General features: G+C 39.7%; 1 protein-coding gene across 2 annotated transcripts in view; it reads right to left on the bottom strand.

Moving 5' to 3' along the window:
- Positions 1-24,312, bottom strand: part of NWD2 (NACHT and WD repeat domain containing 2) — a 252,383-nt gene that overhangs the window by 9,362 nt on the left and 218,709 nt on the right. For both annotated transcript variants that reach the window (XM_055434721.2, XM_088836043.1), the window contains 2 exons: positions 8,285-8,488; positions 4,892-5,036 (listed from right to left, as the gene is read on the bottom strand). In XM_055434721.2, the coding sequence (XP_055290696.2) occupies positions 4,892-5,036; positions 8,285-8,488 (349 nt within the window). The remainder of the gene's footprint in view (positions 1-4,891; positions 5,037-8,284; positions 8,489-24,312) is intronic.

Raw genomic sequence — 24,312 nt, 5'->3', positions numbered from 1 at the left:
CGCTTGGCTTCCCTCCCAGACTCCAGAGGTTCTAAGAGTGGAGAGGAGGAAGTAACTGGGGCAAGGAGAGAATGAGGAAGAGGCCCCATGACGTATCTAGTCTATTTCTCCCTCGTCGGTCTTTCCCCCATCGTGGTTTCACCATTTTGTTTGAGATGCATATACCCCAGACGTATATGTGTAAAGATAAATGTAAAAGCATGTTTAAAATACAATTATGTGCTAATTTCATTTATCCATTACCCATATCACTGTTAAATCCCATTATACCCATCAGAGCAGGAACAGGAAAATAACTCAGTATGTAACTTTATTTCTTCTGAGATAAACCATGTTAGGGCTCACAATACATATGCTCACTAAAAGTAAATATACTTTTCAAATCATTTGAGGCCCCATAAGAACATTTACTTTGGCCACCTCATGCGAAGAGTTGACTCACTGGAAAAGACTCTGATGCTGGGAGGGATTGGGGGCGGGAGGAGAAGGGGACGACAGAGAATGAGATAGCTGGATGGCATCACCGACTCGATGGACATGAGTTTGGGTGAACTCCGGGAGTTGGTGATGGACAGGGAGGCCTGGCGTGCTGTGATTAATGGGGTCACAAAGAGTCGGTCACGACTGAGCGACTGAACTGAACTGAACTGAAGAACATTTAAAACTGTATCACTACTAATAAAAAGCAACAATTATGCACAATTTTAGGGAAAAAAATAAACCAATAGACATGAATTTTAAAACAAGCAGTCTTTTAAAACTTGTTTTCTCCCCTCTGCTTTTCTTTATCCAGTTGGTCTTAACTGAGCATCTGCTATGTAGCAGGCATGCTGCTAGTTGCTTAGGATGCAGTGGTGAGAGAAAACAGAATGCTGAGAGGAAAAGCTATTATGAAGCTTATAGTCCAGTGGAGGATGGCAGACATGAATCACAGAGTCCCACAAATAAATGTATTATTTTTATGCCTGGGAAGTTGAATGACATGGTGCCGTAAGAGCAAAAAATTGGGAAATCGAATCCACTTGGAGAAGTCAGGGAAGGTTTTCTTAAGGTGGTGACTGCTGGGCTGGGATCTGGTGGAAGCATAGGGGCAGCGGATGGGGCTGGCTGTAACTTAGAGCATATATATATACTCAATATACTGGCCACACCTCCAACATCAAGCAAAAACGAGACATAGGTGTATTCTATAAAGTAACTATTAAGGGAGGTGGGAATTTTATTTAAAAATGGTACCTTTTAGCAGAACTTCTATGATAATATTTTTTCAGTAATGATAACAAGTGATAAAGATTTGTGACTGAAGTAAAAGAGATGTATTTATAGCCACCAGTGTTGAATAAGCTATGTCATTCACATCAGTATAGTTTTTTTTTTTTAATTTTATTTATTTTTGGCTGCACTGGGTCTTTGTTAGTTCACATGGGCTTTATTTAGTTGCAGCGTGTGAGCTTCTCATTGTGATGGCCTCTCTTGTTGCAGAGCCCAGGTTCTAGAGCATGTGGGCTTCAGTCCTTGTGGTGTTGTGGGCGCAGTAGCTGTAGCACACTGGCTTAGTTGCCCTGAGGCATGTGGAATCTTCTTGAACCCATGTCCCCTGCAGTGGCATGTGGACCCTTAACCACTCGACCAACAGGAAAGTCCCAAATCAATATGTTTTACCAAAGGATTTATTCAGGAAAATTGCATCAGGAGGCCAGATAAGGAAGCTTATGTCTACTCTTCTTTTTGTAGAAGAGTAAAAATTTGTTATAATGTGGACAGGGGAAGATGCAAGAAATCTGGATATTCTGAATTCCTGCAGAAAGCAGCCTTTGGTCCAGCTGTTGTCCAGCCATCTGTGTTCCACCAGGGAAATCCCTCTATCTGGTGTTCTTATTTGAAGATTTCTGAAAATATCAAAGTAATATTGCAGTGTAAACCCTGAGAGTTTTTTTTTGGGGGGGACACTGTTTGTTTGTTTATAATGCAAGTGTCTGACTCGAGCTTTGACTGCTGAGGCATCCACTTCAACGATACCTATCTTGAATAAACGCATCAACAGCCACACATATAGAGCAGGCCAGCCCCCATCACCGAGACTCCTTTGTTTAAGAGCTCCTGGTGGACTTGAATAACTAACCTTTCTGGCCACTTGTTTTTCTCTCTTCCTGTGCTTTAAATTCCAACTTTTCTGTTTTAAATTTACCAGTAAAGAGTGAGCCCAGTAAAAGCAAAACCCTAGATGTGTGCGCGCTGTCTCTCTCTGCTTGTGACCTCGCTGTGTGGCTTTAGGTGTGCGCTGTAATTTAGGTCCTGTAAGTAATGTGCATGTGTGTTCAGTCATGTCAGACTTTTTGTGACCCTATGGACTGTAGCCCTCCAGGCTTCTCTGTCCATGGGATTCTCCAGGCAAGAATACTGGAGTGGGTATTTCCTACTCCACTTATAAGTTATAAGCCTTTATTTTTTCAAAGTTACCTGATGGTGATTGCTGAAGAGTATCTTGCAATACTAATAAAGACAAAAAGGCTGGTCTAACTATCACACTGGTTATTGATAAACTGGCACAAAACAAATATACTCTATCCATTTCAAAGAGCTGGCCCCTCTTCAGCAGTTTTCACTGTGCAAACATGGTCTTAAAATGAGTTAGAATGTAAAATAAATTAAAATTTCATGAACATGTATATCTTTTAGAGATGTAACCCCAAACAGAAAATGGTCCAGGTATAGTACCTAGTACAAAATTATTAATCTTCATATGGCTATCCATGGGGACCAAGTTCTTTATTGCGGAGAAAATTAAGAGACAGTATTTGCCTATGAATTTTTTAAAACTTGAGCTGTCTAACTGTAAGTCAGAGGATGCCCTCCCCAACTGGTGTCTCTTACATTAAGAATAGGAGAGTGTTTGCTCTTGGTATTTTTTTCCTGATACAGCATATTTTTTAGGAATAGGGTGGGTTTGCCCTTGATAAAGACAAAGAACCAGGGCTTCAAAAATGGATCAAAAAGATCCCAGAAGAATAAGGATATATGTTAACCTGTATATTCTAAAGATAGTACTTATTCCTGCTGATTTTAGCATTTTTAGGGAGAATTAAAATAAGACCTAATTTTTGATATCTTCTGGAGAATGAATTTGTCAAAATTATTCATACTTTCTCTGAGGTTGAAATACAGGCATATCCAGCGAGAATGGTATCAAGTGCTTCTTAGGTTTTCACAAACATTTTGCCACATCATTCACAAAACCAGTCTGAAAATGCAGCTACTATTGCTATCACCTCTTAAAATAAATGCTACTTAACCAATTACTTTACCTAGGAGTGTTTATCCCCTGGAAACTATAACATATTCCTTCAGATATGTGATTTCCTATGCAATTCCTAAAAATAAAGTCTCTTTTCCACAGCTGAAAAAGGCCCACAAGTGAGTATCTGCTCAGCAGTTAGGGATATTTTTTATTTTAAGGCTAATCTAGATCCTGCCACTCCCTTACTTCCCAACCTCTGATAGTTTCCATCTTATGCAGTGATGGAAGAAATTTTCACAGACTGACATATAAGGAAGTCATTCTGGCTTATACCTGATTTGGGTTGAACTGTATGTTAAATAGAACAGCCTGTCTTCTGGCCCATCAAACATGCATTGTTCATCTGATTTAACCACTAAAGGAAAGAATACATCTAAAAGTCAAACTGGAATATCTATGATACAGGCATCCAAAATGGAGCCAGTGGCTATTGTGTATGTGGTTTCAGACACCTTTCCTGCATCACTGAGAACTTGAATTCTCAGAACTGTATCAGATGGAAGAATACCATCAGTTCATTCTCAAAATAGTATCTGCTAGCAGCTGCCTAGGTCTCAAGGTCTACCCTTGTAACTATGTGACCATTTCAGACCCCAGCCAGTCCTTATTTGACATGCATCCTGACTTCTTGCCAGCGCTAATTATAATTCTTGATAAACAACTTGATACAGTGACTACCATAACTGTGATTTTTGCCTCTATAAGCCCCCCTCATTTTGTAGTCAGGCAGAACACAGTTCAAGTGCTTCTTGAATCTGAATCTCTCAGGCTACAGTCCTCAGTTTGGCTTGAATAAAACTCTATTCTATTCCTATTATAGATTATTTATTGATTATTTCTGTTGTTATTATGGCCTGTGCCCACCTTCTAACCTCATCTCTCCTTCTCTGAGCTTGGCAACCTTTACCTTCTTCCTGCTCCTAGAACTTGCTTAGCACATTCCTGTCTCAGGAATCTTGAACCTGGCAATCCCTCTGCCTGGAATTCTCTATTTTAGATATGGCACTGCCAGCTCTGATTCCTTCTGCCATTTAGCTCAGAAGTCATTTCCTTATCACCTGCCCTATCTAAATCTGGACCCCCACAGCCTTCATCGGGCCCTATTATCCTATTACTGTGTTTTATTCATAGCACTTATCCTTTCTAAAATGATATTGTTCATTTATTTGATTACTTGCTATCACTTATTTCCTCCTCACTAAACAATAAGTTACAGGAGAGCAGAAACCTTGCCTTCTTCATCGTTGTTGTAGCCTCAGTGCCTGGCATATATATGCCCTCAAGAAATGTTTGCCGAGCAAGTGAGTTAATGAACAGTTCAACTGAGAAATACTGGCAGAGTCTGGTCTATTATATCCAGCCTCCTCTGACTTCTTTTAAAGTCATATTTTTGGAGAATTCCTCAAGTTAAGTAAGTAAAGGCTTATCTTTGAGTAAAAAATTATTTGTCTCTCCAGGAGATAAAAACATTTAGAAAAATTAAATTTCATCAGGCAGTAAATACTATTAAATTTGCAGAACCATAAAAGGAAACAGTGAATATATCTATCAATGATCAATTCCTCAGTTTACTGAAGATGCATAAAAAATTACCTGAGAACAGGTACCTCTTGGCTTGGCTGTGTTTCATCTTCCCCTTTTCATGTAACAGTTTTACAGCAGTCTTAAATATCTTCTTGATCTCATCTGATATCTCTTGCCAGGTCTTCTCATTCTCAGCATTGGCAGAAGGCTGCATCTTTAGAAAGGTGAAAGTGAGATGTCAGTCTTAAAATCATCAGGAAAACCCAATATTTAAGAGGAAGAGAACCATTGTTGTTTGAAAGTCTACCATGGGCCTTACCATGACAGTGCTTAATGGATAGTATCCCATTTACTCTCCCTAGTGCCCTGAAAGTGATGTGAACTCACCCAAGTGACACATCGGTGTGAATCCACACAGGATTTGTTTGATTTTCTCAATATATTGTGTGTTTCACTCTTGAGTTTTGATACAAATGTAACAAAATCATCTCTTCAATACAGTTAAAGGTCAGACTAGTCAAAAGGATGGTTTTTCCAGTGGTCATGTATGGATGTGAGTGTTGGACTATAAAGAAAGCTGAGCGCCAAAGAATTAATGCTTTCGAACTGTAGTGCTGGAGAAGACTCTTGAGAGTCCCTTGGACTGCAAGGAGATCCAACCAGTCCATCCTAAAGGAGATCAGTCCTGAATATTCATTGGAAGGACTGATGCTGAAGCTGAAACTTCAATACTTTGGCCACCTGATGCGAAGAATTGACTCACTGGAAAAGACCCTGATGCTGGGAAAGATTGAAGGCAGGAGGAGAAGGGGACGACAGAGGATGAGATGGTTGAATGGCATCACTGACTCGACAGACATGAGTTTGAGTAAGATCTGGGAGTTGGTGATGGACAGGGAAGCCTGGTGTGCTGCAGTCCGTGGGGTCGCAAAGAGTCGGACAGGACTGAGCAACTGAACTGACTGACTCATATGTTACTATTTAATTGTCTTTAGTTGTTTCTTCCCCATTTATTTTTTATTATCCTCTAGGAAATAAAATAGGAGTGCCTACCAAGAAAGTAACATTTAGAGAGTCTTGCTGATAATCTTATTCAAACAATCATTTACTTAACAATAATTTATGCAGAAACATGGTTCAGTCAATAATTTAAATTTCCCTAGAGGCTCATAGAAGGCAATGGCACCCCACTCCAGTACTCTTGCCTGGAAAATCCCATGGACGGAGAAGCCTGGAAGGCTGCAGTCCATGGGGTCACTAAGGGTTGGACATGACTGAGCGACTTCACTTTTGTGCATTGGAGAAGGAAATGGCAACCCACTCCAGTATTCTTGCCTGGAGAATCCCAGGGACGGAGTCTGGTGGGCTGCTGTCTATGGGGTCACACAGAATTGGACATGACTGAAGTGACTTAGCAGTAGCAGAGGCTCATAGAATCAAACAAAGAAGCAACAGCTAAAGCCAATTAAGTATAGGTGTAAGTTTTACAGCTTTGTAAAACTGGTTTCTTGAGGTATCATGTTTTTTGATATCTACTTTACCAGCTACTGCCTTTACTCCTGGCATATTTACCTGGTGAATGGTTTGGGATTTATCCCAGTATTCTCCATATTCTTCCAGATAATAACTTCAAAAAGTACATGTGAGGAAGAAGAATTGAGTAATCTGACATGATTTCATTTTGCATGGAGAAAACACTTTCTGTTAAATGTCAGAATGGCCAAAACACAGGGATCTTAAATGAAGAGCTGTTGCTAACGCAGGCCTCTTCTCCTCTTCGAGCTCCGAGGTACTGCATTATCATTATTGCGGAGCCTGGACTCTAGAATGTGGGCTCAGTAGTTGTGGTGCTTGGGCTTAGTTGCCCTGAAACATATGAAGTCTTCCTGGACCAGCAATCAAACCCATGTCCCCTGCATTGGCAGGAGGATTCTTAACCACCGGACTATCAGGGAAGTCCTATGGCTTCTTTTCAACCTCTTTAAGAGGTCTAGGCAATAATCAGGCCCACCTGTTTTCTCCACGCCTTCATTCAGTCTCAGGGGACATATGATGGATACAGTTGGGAACAAATTTGGAGAAGACACAATGACTGTGTCTCTATCACACTCATGTATGCCACAACCTTTCTGCAGAGTTCCACATGAGACACAAGGAAATACATTAACAATGTAGGAAATGTTAAAGGAACATACTGAGTTAAAAAACAAACCAACTAGAGACTATAAAAAATAACTTGGAAGAGTTTTAAAAGACTGCTCCCTCAAAAAAAATCTTTTACAAATTAAAAATATAACTGTTGAACTTGAAAACTCAAAGCACAGAGGAGACACAGCTGAAGAAGAAATTTGGCAAACTGGAAAAAAGATCTAAAGTGACTTTCCAGATCGTAGCACTGCTGCTGCTGCTAAGTCACTTCAGTCGTGTCCGACTCTGTGTGACCCCATAGACGGCAGCCCACCAGGCTCCCCCGTCCCTGGGATTCTCCAGGCAAGAACACTGGAGTGGGTTGCCATTTCCTTCTCCAATGTGTGAAAGTGAAAAGTGAAAGCGAAGTCACTCAGTCATGTCTGACTCGTAGCGACCCCATGGACCGCAGCCTACCAGGCTCCTCCATCCATGGGATTTTCCAGGCAAGAGTACTAGAGTGGCTTGCCATTGCCTTCTCCGAGATAGTAGCACAGAAAGAAGGAAATTGATGATGTGAAAGACAATTAAGAGAAGGATGGAGGATACAGATGCAAACTATTATATATGGGATGGATAAGCAACAAGGTCCTACTGTATAGCATAGGGAGCTATATTCAATATCCTGTGATAAACCATAATGGAAAAGAATATGAAAAAGTATGTATGTGTGTGTATATATATATATATATATATATATATATATGTATAGCAATCACTTTGCTATACAGCAGAAATTAACCCAACACTGTAAATCGACTATAGTTCAATAAAATTTAAAAAATTTAAAAAAGAGATATGGAGGATAGAGTGAGGCAATCTATTGTACATACAACTAAAGCGCAAACAGGAAAGAAGGAAGAGAGCAGAGACAGTATTTGATGAGATGATGGCTGAGAATTTTCTAAAACTGATAGAATATATGAATTCACAAATGTAGGAAGCACAGCATATACCAATTGGAATATACATACGTTACAGTGAGATGATAAAAATACACATATTTTCAGATAAACAGAACCTATCACTCTTTTGGAACTTCCAAAAGATACACTTTAGGAAGAAGGAAATGACCCCAGAAGGAAAGTCTAAGATGTCAAAAAAGAAAGGTGAATTTGGAAGATTTCTTAGCTTTGGATTTCATTGTTAAAAGGAAATTTAGGGTCCAGGGCCTTTCTGGACCTGTGCCTTTTCTGTGGGGAACAACCACCCCCGGGTGACGTAAACAGTTTAAAAATGTAGAGAGGACACACTTTGGAGAGAAAGATAACTTACTGCATTTTTATTGCTTTTCAGCATTTCTGATTTGGGTCTGAGGTAATAAGCGGCTGGCACCGAGTTCTCATCCCGACAGTACCACTCTTCCAGTAACTTGGTGTCCAGCTTCGCCTCTATGGCAGCATCCAAGATCATTTCAAACTCTGAGGCTTCAACTTCTCCAGGGATTCGGATGTTCCCATATTTTTCACCTAATAGTCCCTGTGTATCACCAAGAAAATTCAGTTTAGTGTATCATCAAGAAAGTCTGTTTTAGTGTTCACATCATATGACCACTCAATAAATATTAATGAATAGATAACAAGATATTTTATTCCATCAACTGTCTCTTTTAATCATAGTGGATATGTTTTCACATTGATTATTTTGTAAGTAAAATTAGACCATTTATATTGTAGTATAATAAATTCACATACTGGGATTGCATATCAGACAAATCCAAACTACAGAATTTTGTAACAAAGAAATTTCCCCAGAGTTTACATAGTATAACAAAAGTTACATATTTTGAGAATTTTGGTTGGTTCATGACAAAGAAAAATGATGTGTTGGACTCTACGAAATATCAGCCATATAAACTCACAAACAAAAATTGCTTTGTACAGAGTTAATAGTTTGATTCTAAGCTCCAGATTTACATAGCTACAAATGAAAGATGTATGAAATCACTGAGTACGACAGATCCCTCTGGTAACTGAAAAAAATTAAAAATATAAACAAGATATCATTTTGTCCCTATTAAACCAGCAAAGGAAAATGTGCTCAGCGTTATGTGGATATGTGAGAAAATGCCTCTGTAGAGCTGATGGGTGTGTAAATTGATCCAGTATTTCTTTGAAGGGTATTCTGAAAATACATACTAAAAGACTTAAAATACATGAGTTCTGGCAATTTTTCTTCTGGAAATCTGTCTTTAGAAAATAATTAAGGATGTACATAACAACTTATCAGCATATTTATGCTGAACCTGTTTGAACAGAAAAGAGTTGAACCTAAGTGTCCAGCAAGTGGGAACACTTGAACACATTTAAACATAATTTGGTATCTCTATTCAAAGAATGTGCCAAATTATGTTTTAGAGCTCTATTGGTGCAGAAAGATGTTTATAATGTACTATCAAGTAAAAAGGAAAACTGTGTATAAGATGAATCTGCTATTGTATATACATTATATATATATGAGAAAGAGATCATATATATGTACAGACATAAACATAACATATACACATAGAGATTTTATAAGAATACACAGCAAGGTTACCAACGGCAACTTTTCACTGAATGGTTTTAAATTTATTTTGGTTGTTTTATGAATTTATTGCTTTTGTATTAAAAATTTTTTTGCAATACCTATGTATTATTTTATAGTGAGAAAAACTACAGATATTTAAAATTTTTAAGCCTAATGATGCTGTCTATACTTCTCATGGAGCAACACTTTCAAAGGCTCCTCTAAGTGTTTGCTTAAGCCCATGGTTCTCAAAATGTCCTCAGACCAGCACCATCTGTGTTATTTGGGAATTTGTTAGGCATGCAAGTTCTCAAGGCCCATCTCAGACCCCCTGAATCAGAAACTCTGCTGATATAGCTGAGTTTAATCTGTGTTTTAGCAAGCCTTCCAGGTGTCTGAACCATTGGTGTAAGCTGTCAAAAATATTAGCTTATATAGCACCTGGTGTTTCAATTAATCTTCAGTGTCTTATGTGGTAGAAATAGAAGGAACATACAGAACTCTAACACAGATCTATACTATCCAAGGCATTCTGGTCTGCTTTATAATATCCATGGGAAGATTTCTGTTTAATCTGTGATCATCCTTTCTTCCTGTTGAGTAGCACCTTTGCCATAAGCTTCCACTACTCGAAGTCTACCCATTGGAAGGTGAATTGTGGTTTGGCTTCCTTGGGAGCATTTCTTAAACTATCTCTGCAACCCAGAGTGTTCTTTTCATCTCAGGCAGGCAGGTAGGAGAAGAAAAGTCCTGGATAGACCTGTTTCCTACATAAATTCATGACCTAAACTGTAATATAAGATGATAAACCTCATGAGGGCAGAGACCAGAGCTTTTTATTCCTAGCAAATAGAAAGTATTAAAAAGTGTATTTATTGCCTACTTGAACGAACCAAGAGAGAGAAAGATATCCTTGGAGTTTGTTCTATTCTTATTTGAAACTTCATCTTTTGTGTAAAGATAGTATTTCAACTCTCAGCAGGTAAAGTAACAATTTGGGAAAGTACCAGTTTTGTCAGCAACCTTCACTTCAATCCTGAACACCAGTTAAGAGCACTTTTATTTGAATCTGCATTTGTTTAGGGCTATTCATGACAACAGGCTGTATGTAACAAAAATAATACCATTTAGACTTGTTTTTCAGCTAACAATTCCTCTTCTAAAATCTCTTGTGTTAAACTTGGCTAAATGAGCAGGCATGACCTCTCATTCGACCACAGATACAGGCAGATATAATCCTTTTATGGGGAGTCAGTCTGGTGAATGGGCTACTCTGGTGGCTCAGATGGTAAAGAATCCACCTGCAATGCTGGTTCATTCCCTGGGTTGGGAGGATCACCTGGAGGAGGGCATGGCAACTGACTCCAGTATTCTTGCTTGGAGAATCTCCATGGACAGAGGAGCCTGGTGGGCCGTAGACTATGGGGTCACAAAGAGTTGGACATGACTGAGTGACTAAGCACAGCACAGCACAACCTATTGAGTATCCTATTCCTCTTGGGTAATTCTGGATAAGGATAGTCAGGATCTTCAGTCAGAATTATCTGTCGTGAAGAGTGAGGTGTTTGTGCTGGGAGAGTTAGCCGCAAACTTACCTGGGCAAGGGAGGGACTAAGTGGGCTTCTAAACAGTAGGGGCAGGACTTTTTGGAGGAATTCCCAAAGCAAACAATGGAGTTTGGTCATTGGATGAAAGACTTGATAAACAGCCAGAACATTAAATATGGGGTTTAGTAATTGACAATTCTTTAGCCAGCAACCAACGAAGCCTAAGAATATGATGGACTCAGCAACCAAGATCCAGGGAAATACCAGCTGGATTTCAGGCATGAAGTAGGAAAGAGGACATAATAGCGACTAGTGAAACAAGACCATGTCCCAGGGAAGGACCATCATCTCTATATTATCAAGTTATTGTTGGTTCTTCGTCTTCTCTCTGCTCTTAATAAGGCTGGTCACAGAGTCTAGGCCAGGATCAAATCTATGGATCAGTTTCTGAAATATGCTTCATGATGACATGCCCCACATCACCCAGGGTGTTTGTTAGCAGGTCACAAGATGCCTTCTCAGACCTAAGGACCACTGGGCTTGGGGAACCTAGAACTCTGGATTTTAAAACGTGGTTACAAATGAATCTATTGCTTCCTCAATAGACTTTAAGGACCACTTGCTATGGGCAATGCATATGTGGTCTCATGAGTAATGGTTCGCAAGCACCAAAGGGACAAGACAGAGAACACAGCAGATCATTACAAAAAAAAATCGAAGGCTATTTAAAAATAATTATTTGAGTTGAACAGCTGGCACCAAATACTAACATTATTTGATCAATATAGTAAGGTAAAATATTCCTTAGAGTGGCGATTACTAAAGAAGAAAAAATATCCTTATCCCATTCAAATAACAAATTATATTGAGCGCCTGCTATATATAAAGTGCTAACACAGAACTTCAGAAAAGTAATAATGTGAGATAGGCTTAAAGTTACTTATTGGATTGTTCTCCCCAAGTCTTTGCCTTCTCTCTATTGATTCTTCCTTTGGGTAGAATGCTCATAAATCATGAAGCAGTTACTTTTCAGGAGTCCCAAACAGGGTTCTGTCTCAGTCTTATCTCACTATTTGGAAAATGGCAAAAAGAGAAACTGTAAAAAGGGAGTTTGCTACCACACTTTTCAGGAAGACGTTTTGGGGTTCTATGTGGCTATAATTCCAAGCTAACACACACAGCATACCTGTATCTGTCAGGAATGGCAACAGTCAATTTAGAGGAAGATACAGTCCAACTCAGTTATGAAGTTCAGCTTCCATGGTCAGTGGTTCAGAGCAGGGGTAGAGATTCAGCACCAAGTCTAAAATGCTAGCAACGAAAGTGGCAGTGGCAAGATGGAGGTGCAGTCTGGGTGTCCTAATCAGACTATTCCTTAGCCCTGTAGCCATGGAGAGTAGACATGCCGTAGGGATGACCCCATGCCACTGCTTAGAGGATTTCTCTTTTCCTTTGCACAAACAGTTTGGTTAAACCAGTTTCTGGAGAAATCTGATGAAGAGTTGAGGGACTATATTTGATTTTGCATTGAGGTCCATATATATTAGTTATACCATTGCTCAGTCTGCCTGCATGACCCTGAATTAAAGAAATGCACATGGCTGAAATAATTTTCAACTTTTCATTGAATTGTTTGAATATTCTGTCAATATACACATGAACATAAGTGTATGGGATTTCTCCTGAGTCTGTGGAAATTCATAATTGCCTCTCCCATTCACCTAATCAAGTGGCCCATCTTGACACACTGAAGATGTCTAATAATAGGTAGGAAGCAACAATCCAACTGAGTGCTTAAATACAATCTGGGAGTTAAGCCCAAATGATTGAAAAGTTTAAGAAAAATTTCTAGTGCAGTTTCTGTATATAAAATTCTAGAATAAGAAATACTTCTACAGGCTTTGGAACTAGATAGAGGTGTTTGCACAATATTGTAAATGTACTAATGCCACAGAATTGTTCACTTTATAGTGGTTAATTCTATGTGATATGAATTTCAGCTCAATTTTTTTTTTAAAGAAATAGTTTTTGAGCTATTGATTTCCTTGCAACTGAGAACTTAAGTGTAAAAGGACTCTCTACTCTTTGTATCATCTTTTCCTTCCTTATGCTGATATGGATATGTCTAAGCCACTGCTTTCAAAGGCTTAGGGATAACATTTTCTTTCCCCTCAATTGATTTTTCTTTTCCTTTGCACAAACATTGATTTTTTTTTGCTTGTCCTTGTCCTCTCCCATCTGCCCCCCACCCCAAGTTCTTTATGTGCGGTCAGTTCTGCCTGGGTGTGCAACTGAGAATCTCTGAAGTCTGAGTCTGATGCCATGCAGTTTTTCTTGCAGCAAACAGAAAAGAGAGGTTGATGTATTCTCCATGGTGGTGGTGAGCTCAGTATATCTGCTTTTACTCTGTTGTGGGATATCAGGAAAGACTGATAAGGACAGTCTTTCTGGGTTATGGAAGCTAAGCTTCAAAGGCAGGTGGGCAATTGCTCCCTGGGCTGCTGTTGATGAGCCATCACTCATGGGAAAGCTGCAAGAGAAAGGCGAGATTCCATCACCTTCGTCCCCTCCCCCCATTGAAGCTATAACAAACTGAAGTACATACTCTTCAAATGCCCCATTCCCTTCAACCCAGTTACTAATTCAAGGTAGGTGGAACTATTCCTTCCTTTCTTTAAGCTTCTCTATTGTTTCTTAAGGGGCTTTCCTGGTAGTTCAGCTGGTAAAGAATCTGCTGAAATGCAGGAGACCCTGGTTCATATTCTGTATTAGGAAGATCCCCTGTAGAAGGGATAAAATTCACATTAATATATACAATTTGCTGTTGTACTTGATCTCATTTAGTGTTCACGATTCTGTGAAATATGGAGTTGCAGCAGAGGACACCAAAGCTCACAGACCTCATCTGGCTTGTCCAAACCACCTCTCTGAAAAGATGTGGAGATACTAACGCTTGAATATAGGACTTTCAGTAATCTCATTCTACTTCATCAAGTTAAATGGTGCTGTGCTCCCTCCTGAGAATGCCTGCAGATGACTTACATCCTTGTGATGACTCTTCTAGTCAGGCCATTATGCATTTCTGTGCAAGCACGCACTGCACACTTCCAGGGGCCACTGTTCACAAGGACTGCAGGATGTTCAGTGTTATGGCCTTAGGTGTTGCATTCATTTTACTTGCTATTGGGTGGAGAGATGAAGATGATTGTGATGTAGTCCTTGGAGCTCACAGCCAACATTTATAGTCAGTACTCTGTTGCCGAATGAGACAACTAACATTCCAAAAATTATCTGAATCTGCTTCACACACTTGATGCTATTTTCTCAATGTTTTTCCAAAGTCAAGAAAAACTGACTTAAGATTTTCTACATATAAACATAAGGTAATTTAGTTAGTGGTGGACTGGATCTCAATTACTCATATTTTGTGTCCTGGGTCACAGGGAATGAAAGAAACTGGAGAAAGGGGGATATGATGCTTGATTTTATGTATCACCTTGACCATGGGGTGCCCAGATATTTGGCAGCACATTATTTGGGGTGTGTCTGTGAGGGTGTTTCTGGATGAGACTAGCATTTGAATCAGCAGACTAAGTCAAGTGTTAATAGACTGCCTTCTCGAGTATGAGTGGACATCATCCAGGTCATTGAGGGCCTGAACAGAATAAAAAGATGGAAGAAGGAAAAACTCCCTTTCTGTTTGACTGTGTTGAGCTGGGGCATTGGTTTTTCCAGCACTTGGACTGGGACTTCTACCACAGGCACTGGTGAGTCTCAGGTCTTTGGACTCAGGCTGGAACTACACAACTGGTTTCCTGAGGCTCTAGCTTGCAGAGGGAAGATCATGGAACCTATTGGCCTCCATGATCATATGAGGTAATTTCTTATAATCATAAATATATATACCTCTTTATATTATAATCTCCTATTGGTTATGTTTTTTTCTGGAGAACTGTGACTAATATAGGGGATGAATTGGAAATAATAATGACAGATGACTAAAACATTATTTGTTAGGACTACATAATGTCCATACTAAGGATGATCTAGATAAGATCTTTAAGAAAGATATGTTTGGCACCAATAGACAAAAGGGTAATACCTTTAGATAACTGTTCATCTCTCAGTCATTAGAGATACACTCTTGTATTCATGGTTGCCAAGATTGGAAGTTAGCAGATATACTTAACACATAATGTTTAGCATTTTTCATGTCATTCAATTATCCAGATACCCATGATGAAATTGTCAGTATAAAATGAATATTTACATCTTGCATCCTTCTGGGCAAAAATATCCATTCCCACAGTGAGTCTGTGTTTCATGTACCACAAACAAGAGTTTCTGAAATAGGATATATAGACATAGAGACATTAATGCATGCAAAAAATAAAAAAAATATTTTAAGGTTAGAAAAAGGCAAAATGTTAGGAGTAACCTTAGAAAGTCACTTAACCTCCTTGGGTCTCAGCTTTTACATCTGTAAGTAGAGATAAAATTTTACCTTTGGTCATATATCTGCTCTGGTGTCTTTTGAGAATCGAATAGTTACTCCGGGTAAAAGCACTCTGTGAAATGTAAATACTTGGCAATATTTAAGACATCATTACTTTAAACAGTTTATAGAGAAACATACATTCTCAGTGCACTCAAACATACATACGTGTTAATAGAAATATACAGCTGGATAGATTGAGAAGGGAAAGAAACGTCTCTTTATTAAAGAAAGACAAACAAGATAGAAAGGAGGGAAAAATGGGTAAATGGTTGTTTACAGGTGGCGTGAAGGCGAGACAATATGTGGTGAGACAAGAACAAACCCCTCCGCGCTTCAGGGTGGGGAAAAAGAGGCTTGAAAGAATGAACCTGGGTTAACTGTGTTAGTGCCTAGAACAGCAACAGATGTGTGGAATTAACTTTATAGAGAACACAGGTAATACTTCAGGGGGAGCTGACAATCCACATGCAAAATATAAATTAAAAAAAATTGAAGCCCTAACCCTCCATGTGAATGAGTTAGGGTCTTTAAGGAGGTAATTAAGGTTATGTGAGGTCATAAAGGTGGAGCCTTAATCCACCCTGGTGCCCTCCTAAGATGAGGGAGTAACACCAAACCCCTTTCGTCAAACATAGAACACAGAGAGGAGGCAGCCATCTTCAAGCCAAGGAGAGCTTTATCATCACAGCCCCACCATGCTGTACCTTGATCCAGACTTCCAAATTCCAGAACTGTGAGAAAGTAAGTTTCTGTTGTTTAAGCCACCCCTTCTATGGTATTTTGTTAAGGCAGTCTGAGCTAATATAAGCATAAAGATGAAAAAAAAAATGAAGCAGTTTTTGTTAACGTAATATTTGGTATCTTTGGCAATTCATCCTAAAATGTATTGAGAGGGCAAAGTTGTAGATTAAGTGATTTACCTACAGAATAACTAAGTTAATGCTATGATTTAGTTTTTTTGAGAGTCTCAGCTCATATAAAATTATAATTTACCTTTTTTTAAAATTTATATTCATAGTTTAACTATAGTTATTAAATTTATACATTGAAACCCATCACTGAACTTAACTGGTACAAATAATATTTACTTATATCCATGTAATTCTGCTACCTTTTACTTAGTGCAATGTGCTTTTCTCTGTAACAAAGCTTCATTACCTGAAAAATAACACAACTATTATTCTGTGAAAAAATTTCAGTCTAAAATGGAACCAGAGGATATATATCCTTAGGAATATCGTTAGGAAAGCAAATCTTAAGGTCTGAGAGACTGATTTCTTGTAAAAGCCTGATTTACAGAAAACCGATAATATTGGAATTTTCTTAAATTAGTCAGGGATTGTCTCATATTAACCTTGGAAAATTAGGCTGATGGTTTTCAGAAGCATGAGCAAGAAATGACCTGGGTGGGGTTGGTCTCACAGAATAAGCTGAGTTTGTTTGTATGACTGGACTGGTTTTATCTGCCTAAGGAATTTTCATAGTTGGCCTCTGTTTATTTTTGACTTTAACAGACTCTCCCTGAACTCTCCCCTCTTTACATTTCCTGCCCATAAAGACAGCCTCCCTCAAACGCTCATCAGACTCACCTGTAGCTTGCTACAGTTTGCATATTTCGAATTGCAGTTCTTCTGCTACCCCTGAATAAACTCAGCTTTTTGTAATTTCAAGCTTGCCTTATTTTACCCTTTTATTTAAGTTGACAATTCCTAAAAAACATTGGAGCAAAGGCAACAGCCAAAAGGGTAAAAAGGGTTGGGCAACAGTACCATGTGGAATTTGTAGTTAATTTAAATCAGTTCAAAGTCTGGGTTATAACCCTAACTGAAAACAGTTGCCTTATAAAACCCAGAAATGTGTAAAGATTACTGAGATTCTAAAATGCTAGAGAAAGAATTCATTGAGAATGTGAATACAGAAGAGCAGGGTTTTATTGCTGTTTTGCTTACTTGTTTTTTACAGGGGGTAGTGGGTAAAGAATCTGCCTGCAATGCAGGAGACTCTGGTTCAATTCCTGGGTTGGGAAGATCCGCTGGAGAAGGGATACCGACTCCAGTATTCTTGGGCTTCCCTTGTAGCTCAGCTGGTAAACAATCTGCCTGCAATGTGGGAGACCTGGGTTCAATCCCTGGATTGGAAAGATCCCCTGGAATAAGGGAAAGGCTCTGATGCTGGGAAAGGTTGGGGGCAGGAGGAGAAGGGGACAACAGAGAATGAGATGGCTGGATGGTATCACCGACTCTGTGGACATGAGTTTGAGTGAACTCCAGGAGTTGGTGATGGACAGGGAGGCCTGGCGTGCTGTGATTCATGGGGTCGCGGAGAGTCGGACACGACTGAGCAACTGAACTGAACCCACTCCAGTATTCTGGCTTGGAGAATCCCATGAACTGTATAGCCCATGGGGTCACAAAAAGTTGGACACGACTGAGTGACTTTCACTTCAGTGGGGAGAGAGTTTGGACATATTAGATGTGAGATGCTATTATTTAAGTGGTACGGTCCATGAAGCAATTAGAAATGGTCTATAACGTCCATTAGCAATTTGGCTGGAAGGGTAATCCTGGAAATCATCATGCATTCATTCAACAAATATTACTGGGCACTTGACTCACAGAGTGATCTATCATTTCGGTTTGCTCAGGATTATACCAGTTTGAGGGGCTTCCCTGGTGACTCCATGGCAACCCACTTCAGTGTTCTTGGCTGGAGAATCCCAGGGACGGGGGAGCCTGGTGGGCTGCCGTCTATGGGGTCACACAGAGTTGGACACTTCTGAAGTGACTTAGCAGCAGCAGCAGCTGGTGACTCAGATGGTAAAGAATCCACCTGTAATGCGGGAGACCTGGGTTCAATCCCTGGGTTGGGAAGATCCCCCGGAGGAGGGTATGGCAACCAACTCCAGTATTCTTGCCTGGAGAATTCCATGAACAGAGGAGCCTGGTGGGCTATGGTTCATGGGATCACAAAAAGTCAGACATGACTGAGCAACAAAGCATAGCACATCCTGTTTGAGCACTGAACATCCCTGGAGCCCCCTTATTCCCAGGGAAGGCAGGAAAGTTGGTGATACTAAGACCATTATGGTCTCCCACTCCTTTTGGGCTTTCCTTCTGGGAGAGCAGTCAGAGATCTGTATGGATTAAATAGTTCAAGAAGGAATTAGAGTGAAAAGAGCACAAGGCTGAGGATCACCAACCTTTGAGTGGGAACAGAAGCAGGAGGTGGAAGAGTAGAATGGTGTCATAAAAGAGCAGAGAGGAGAGAATGGTAATATTCAAAACTTTTGTACAGAGTTCTTATATAGCAATGGGAAAATGGACAAACACATGAACAGGTTCTTAGAAGCAGAAGAACCAACACCAGGAAGCATGAAAGATAGTAATGATACTTAACTCTATTAATACTCACAGGATGGTAAATGAAAACACATATGATCAGATCTTTTTGCTTATCAAACAGAAAAAAAATAATACTTAGTGGTGTCCAGACAAGAGTGCCCATTTGCTTAAAGACAAAGAGTGCCAGTAAAAGTACGTAGAACTTTGCTGAGAATGTAATTTGGCAGTAGGTATAAAATTTCACTTTTAGAAATCCATCTTACTATTTATATAAAGATTTGTGTACAAAGAAGTTCAGCAATTTTTAGCTTATATCTTTGCATTATTCCATAAGAGACTTAATTTATCAATTTTAAAAATCAGTGTTAATATAAACAAAAACAGTAAAATCACCCACCATATTACTAATTTACATAATGGGGGAAACAGATTTCTGCTTAATTTTCTATATTCTAACTCTGAGAAATTGATAAATGGAGAAACATACAAAGTATAAAATAATTGCCCCCACAGCCTGGCTCGAAAACTCAACATTTGGTCATATTTTCAAGTGATTTTTAGAAAATTAACAGACTCTTTTTTAGAAGTTTTAGATTTACAGAAAACTTAAGCAGAGAGTACTGAAGTTCCCCCATATCACCCTTCTCCCCCAATTTTCCCTATTTTTAACATCTCCTATTAATACGGTACATTTGCTATAATTATGGAACCAATATTGGCACATTTTATGAGTTAAAACACAGTTTATTCAGATTTCCTTGTTGATCAGTCGCTATGTCATGTCCAACTATTTCATGTCCCACTATGCTCCCCATGAACTGCAGCACACCAGGCTTTCCTGTTCTTCATTATCTCCCTGAGTTTGCTCAAACTCATATCCATTGAGTCAATGATGCCATCCAACCATCTCATCCTCTGACACCCCCTTCTCCAACCTGCCCTCAATCTTTCCCAGCATCAGGGTCTTTTCCAACGAGTCAGCTCTTCACATCAGGTGGCCAAAGTATTGGAGCTTCAGCATCAGTTCGATTGAATATTCAGAGTTGATTTTGTTTAGAATTGACTGGTTTGATCTCTTTGCAGTCCAAGGGACTCTCAAGAGTCTTCTCCAGCACCACACTTCGAAAGCATCAATTATTTGGTGACCAGTCTTCTTTATGGTCCAACTCTCACTTCTCTCATCAGATTTCTTTAGTTTTTACTTAATATTTTTCTTGTTCTAGCATGTCATATTACTTTTAGCTGTCATTTCTCCTTGAAAGTTGCTCAGTTGTGTCCTACTCTTTGTGACCCCAAGGACTGACTATACAGTCCATGGAAATTCTCTAGGGCATAATACTGGAGTGGGTAGCCTTTCCCTTCTCCAGGGGATCTTCCCAACCCAGTGATCGAACCCAGGTCTCCTGCACTGCTGGCGGATTCTTTACCATCTCCTCAGGCTCCTGTTGAATGTGACACTTTCTTGTTGTTCAGTCACTAGGTTGTGTCTGACTCTGCAACCTGATGGACTGTAGCATGACAGGCTTCCCTGTCCTTCACTGTCTTGCTGGAATTTGCCCAAACTCATGTCCATTTCCTTAGGTTTTATTTTTGATAACCTTGATTATTTAGAGGAATATTAGTCACATATTTTGCAGGATGCCCACTACTGGAATTTGCTTGATGTTTTTCTCATTATTAGGCTTGAATTATGGGTTCTGGGAAGAATTTTCCTCATAAAAATGGTACTTACTCATATGAATAGTAACCTTGGTCACCTGACTGAAGTAGTGTTGGGTTTCTCTACTGTAAAATTACCCCCCAGGCCCAATATCATAGTGTACTCTCTGGAAGGAAGTTATTATGTGTAGCCCACTCTTAAGGGGTGGGAGATGTACTCCCCTCCTTTAGGGTGGAGTATCTACATAATTTACATAATCTACATAATTTGGACTTGTGCACAGAATTTATTAATTTTTCCAATTTTAAAAATATTTTCGAAAGGTACACACTGCTTTGTTTGTTTGTTAGTGGCTGTGCTCGGTCTTTGCTGCTACACACGGGCTTTCTCTAGCTGCAGTGACTGGGGGCTCCTCTCTACTTGTGGTGTGCGGGCTTCTCATTGCAGTGGCTTCAATTGTTATGGAGCACAGGCTCTAGAGTGTGCAGGCTTCAGCAGTTGTACGCTCGGGCTCAGCAGTTGTGGTGAATGGGCTTAGTTGCTCTGCAGTATATGGAATCTTCCTGGACCAGGGATTGACCCCATGTCCCCTGTGTTGGCAGGCAGATTCTTACCCACTGCACCAGCAGGGAGGTCTTCCAATTACATTTTTATCTCAGTAGGGACTCGTGGCTATTTTATATTTTGGGTTATAATCCAATGTTACCATATTTTAGTGCTCAAATTATTCCAGCTTTGGCCATTGGAAGTTCTTTCACTTGACTTCTGGGTCCCTTTAACATACCACCAACATTGTGGCAATTTTTATTTTCTAAGAACTACTTATTTCCTGGCATAAGATGCTCCAGGCTTATCTTGTGTATTTCCTGCTCCAGTCTCAGAATCTCCTGTTTCTCCAAAGAGCTCCTGCTCCTTTTATTGGAGAATGGAATTAGAAACCTAGATCTGGGTGCTACGTGTGTTTGTTGTTACTGCAGTTCATTTATTTTAGGCCCTCTCAGAATGAGATATGTGGACACTAACCTGTATATAGACACATATCAAAAATATTTCCATAGATAACCATCTGTGCTCCATATTGAGTCATCAGTCATACACTTCAGTTCAGTTCAGTTGCTCAGTTGTGTCCGACTCTTTGCGACCCCATGACTCACAGCACGCCAGGCCTCCCTGTCCATCGAGTCGGTGATGCCATCCAGCCATCTCATTCTCTGTCGTCGCCGTCTCCTCCCGCCCCCAATCCCTCCCAGCATCAGAGTCTTTTCCAGTGAGTCAACTCGTCGCATGAGGTGGCCAAAGTATTGGAGTTTCAGCTTTAGCATCAGTCCTTCCAGTGAACACACAGGATTGATCTCCTTTAGAATGGACTGGTTGGACCTCCTTGCAGTCCAAGGGACTCTCAAGAGTCTTCTCCAGCACCACAGTTCAAAAGCATCCATTCTTCGGCGATCAGCTTTCTTCACAGTCCAACTCTCACATCCATACATGACCACGGGAAAAACCATAGCCTTGACTAGACAGACCTTTGTTGGCAACTTAAATTATCTTAAATGTGAGCTCTCCATCAACTTCATAACTAATACCTCCAACTCTAACTTCTTACCACATGGATCATTCTAGATACCTCCCCTTGCTGATCTTACATTTTGACCCCAACTGTAAGAAATCTGGATCCCACCATCTGCCATTCATTTACTTAGTTCAATTCCAGTATACATGACAGCAGTATCAGGATTACAAGCCTCCATCCTTGTAGGAAATGGTCTTATTGATATGAGTACCATACTTAAGTGTAGCTCCTTTTGCCTTTAGTCTTACAGACTCTGTTTCCAACAGACATTTTTAAAATAAAAGAAATAAAATATAGCAGATAAAATTGAATTCTCCCTTATCTGCAGATCCAAGAGGATTCTCCTCTCCCTTCCCAAGGAGCACAAACTATAAGTCTGCACATATTATATATTCTTTCAGTCTATTTTCATATTTATATGCAAATATAATCTATATTTATATTTTATACACATAATATTTATGGGCATTCTATTTTAAAACACATAAATTATATAGGAGGCATATTCTCTTTATGCTTTTTTGTGATGACTCTATGCTGATAAATTTAGATCTAGTCCATTTCTGTGTCTAGCCAAACATCCCATCATAAGAATATTCCACATTTTCTTCACCACTTTCCTGGTGATGAGTATTTAGATTCTTCTTGTTTTTTGCTTTTGTAAATAATACCATAGTAAATATCCTATCAAGTTAGCAAATATTGAGGGCATTATGTCAGTAGAAATGACATTAATTTATGTTAACATATAAAAAGTCCCATGCTCAGGTTTGATATCTGACTCCTTACTTAAAAATATGGATTCTAGGCCATTTTTCGTGCCTATGAAGCCTGGTGCTTACAGCCACTGTCCTGCTGGCTGGTCCTTGTCCCGCCCTGGATACATTGTAAAATGCCTGGCCCACAGCAGGCTCTCATTGCTCCTCCTGCTGCCTTGCAGGGGTCAACCCAGGTCTGTGTGTCTAAGGGTTCTTTCAGAGCTGCCTGTGTGTGTGTAGATCCTGCTGAGGCCTTTCAGTGCTGCTTTGAAAGCCCTGCAAAAGAAGCTGAATCGCCCGTGCATGTACTGCTGGCCCACAGTTCCAAGCAAAGTTTCTTTTTTGAATTAAGGACAGAGCAGACGGGCCTAGGAGGAAGCCTGGCATGTGCTCCATGGGCCCAAGAACTGAAAAGAAGAAAGCTGGACTCATTAAGTGTTAACTATTTTAATGACAAGAGCAGAGTTTTATTTTGTTTGAGGGTTTGTTTCTTGGCTGCACTGTGGGGCTTGTAGGTTCCTAGTTCCCAAATCAGGGACCAAATCTGTGCTCTCAGCATTGAAAGTGCAGAGTCCTAGCCACAGACCACGAGGGAATTCCCAAGAGCAGTGTTATTAATGCCTGGGCTCATGAAGGTCTACTGTAACTTACAAGTGTCCCCCTGCAGTATATGTCTAATCTGTAACTGGAATTTCACATTTATGAATCCTTCTAAAAACTCTAATTTGAAAAGATATATGCACCCCAGTGTTCACAGCAGCACTACAATAGCCAAGACAAGAAAACAACCTGAGTATTCATCAATAACCAACTGACTTAAGAAGATATGGGGTGTGTGTGTGTGTATATACATATATATATATATATATATTTGGTCTAGATGTGTATATATATAAAATGGAATATTACTCAGCTACAAAAAAAATGAAATATTGCCATTTGCAGCTACATGGATGAACATAAAGAATATCACTTTAATGTGGAATCTTAAAAAACAATGAATCTATACACAAAACAGAAACAGACTCACAGATATAGAAAACAAACTTAGGGTTACCAAAGAGGAAAGAGACTAATTAGGAGTATCAGATTAACAGATAAAATCATTATATTATAAAATGAATATACAGTAAGATCCTCTGGAGAAGGGAATGGCAGTGCATTCCAGTATTCTTGCCTGGAGAAGCCTATGGACAGAGAAGCCTGGTGGGTTATAATTCGTGGTCTTGCAAAGAGTTGGACATGACTGAGGTCTGTCTAGTCAAGGCTATGGTTTCCCCAGTGGTTATGTATGGATGTGAGAGTTGGACTGTGAAGAAAGCTGATGGCTGAAGAATTGATGCTTTTGAATTGGGGTGCTGGAGAAGACTCTTGAGAGTCCCTTGGACTGCAAGGAGATCCAACCAGTCCATTCTAAAGGA

Source organism: Moschus berezovskii, chromosome 5 (genome assembly GCF_049115385.1).
Source record: "Moschus berezovskii isolate FMDL1 chromosome 5, NW_MosBer_1.0, whole genome shotgun sequence".
NCBI classification, from domain to species: domain Eukaryota; kingdom Metazoa; phylum Chordata; class Mammalia; order Artiodactyla; family Moschidae; genus Moschus; species Moschus berezovskii.
The sequence above is the reverse complement of the archived record's forward strand: the minus strand, read 5'-3'. Positions and strand labels throughout refer to the sequence as shown.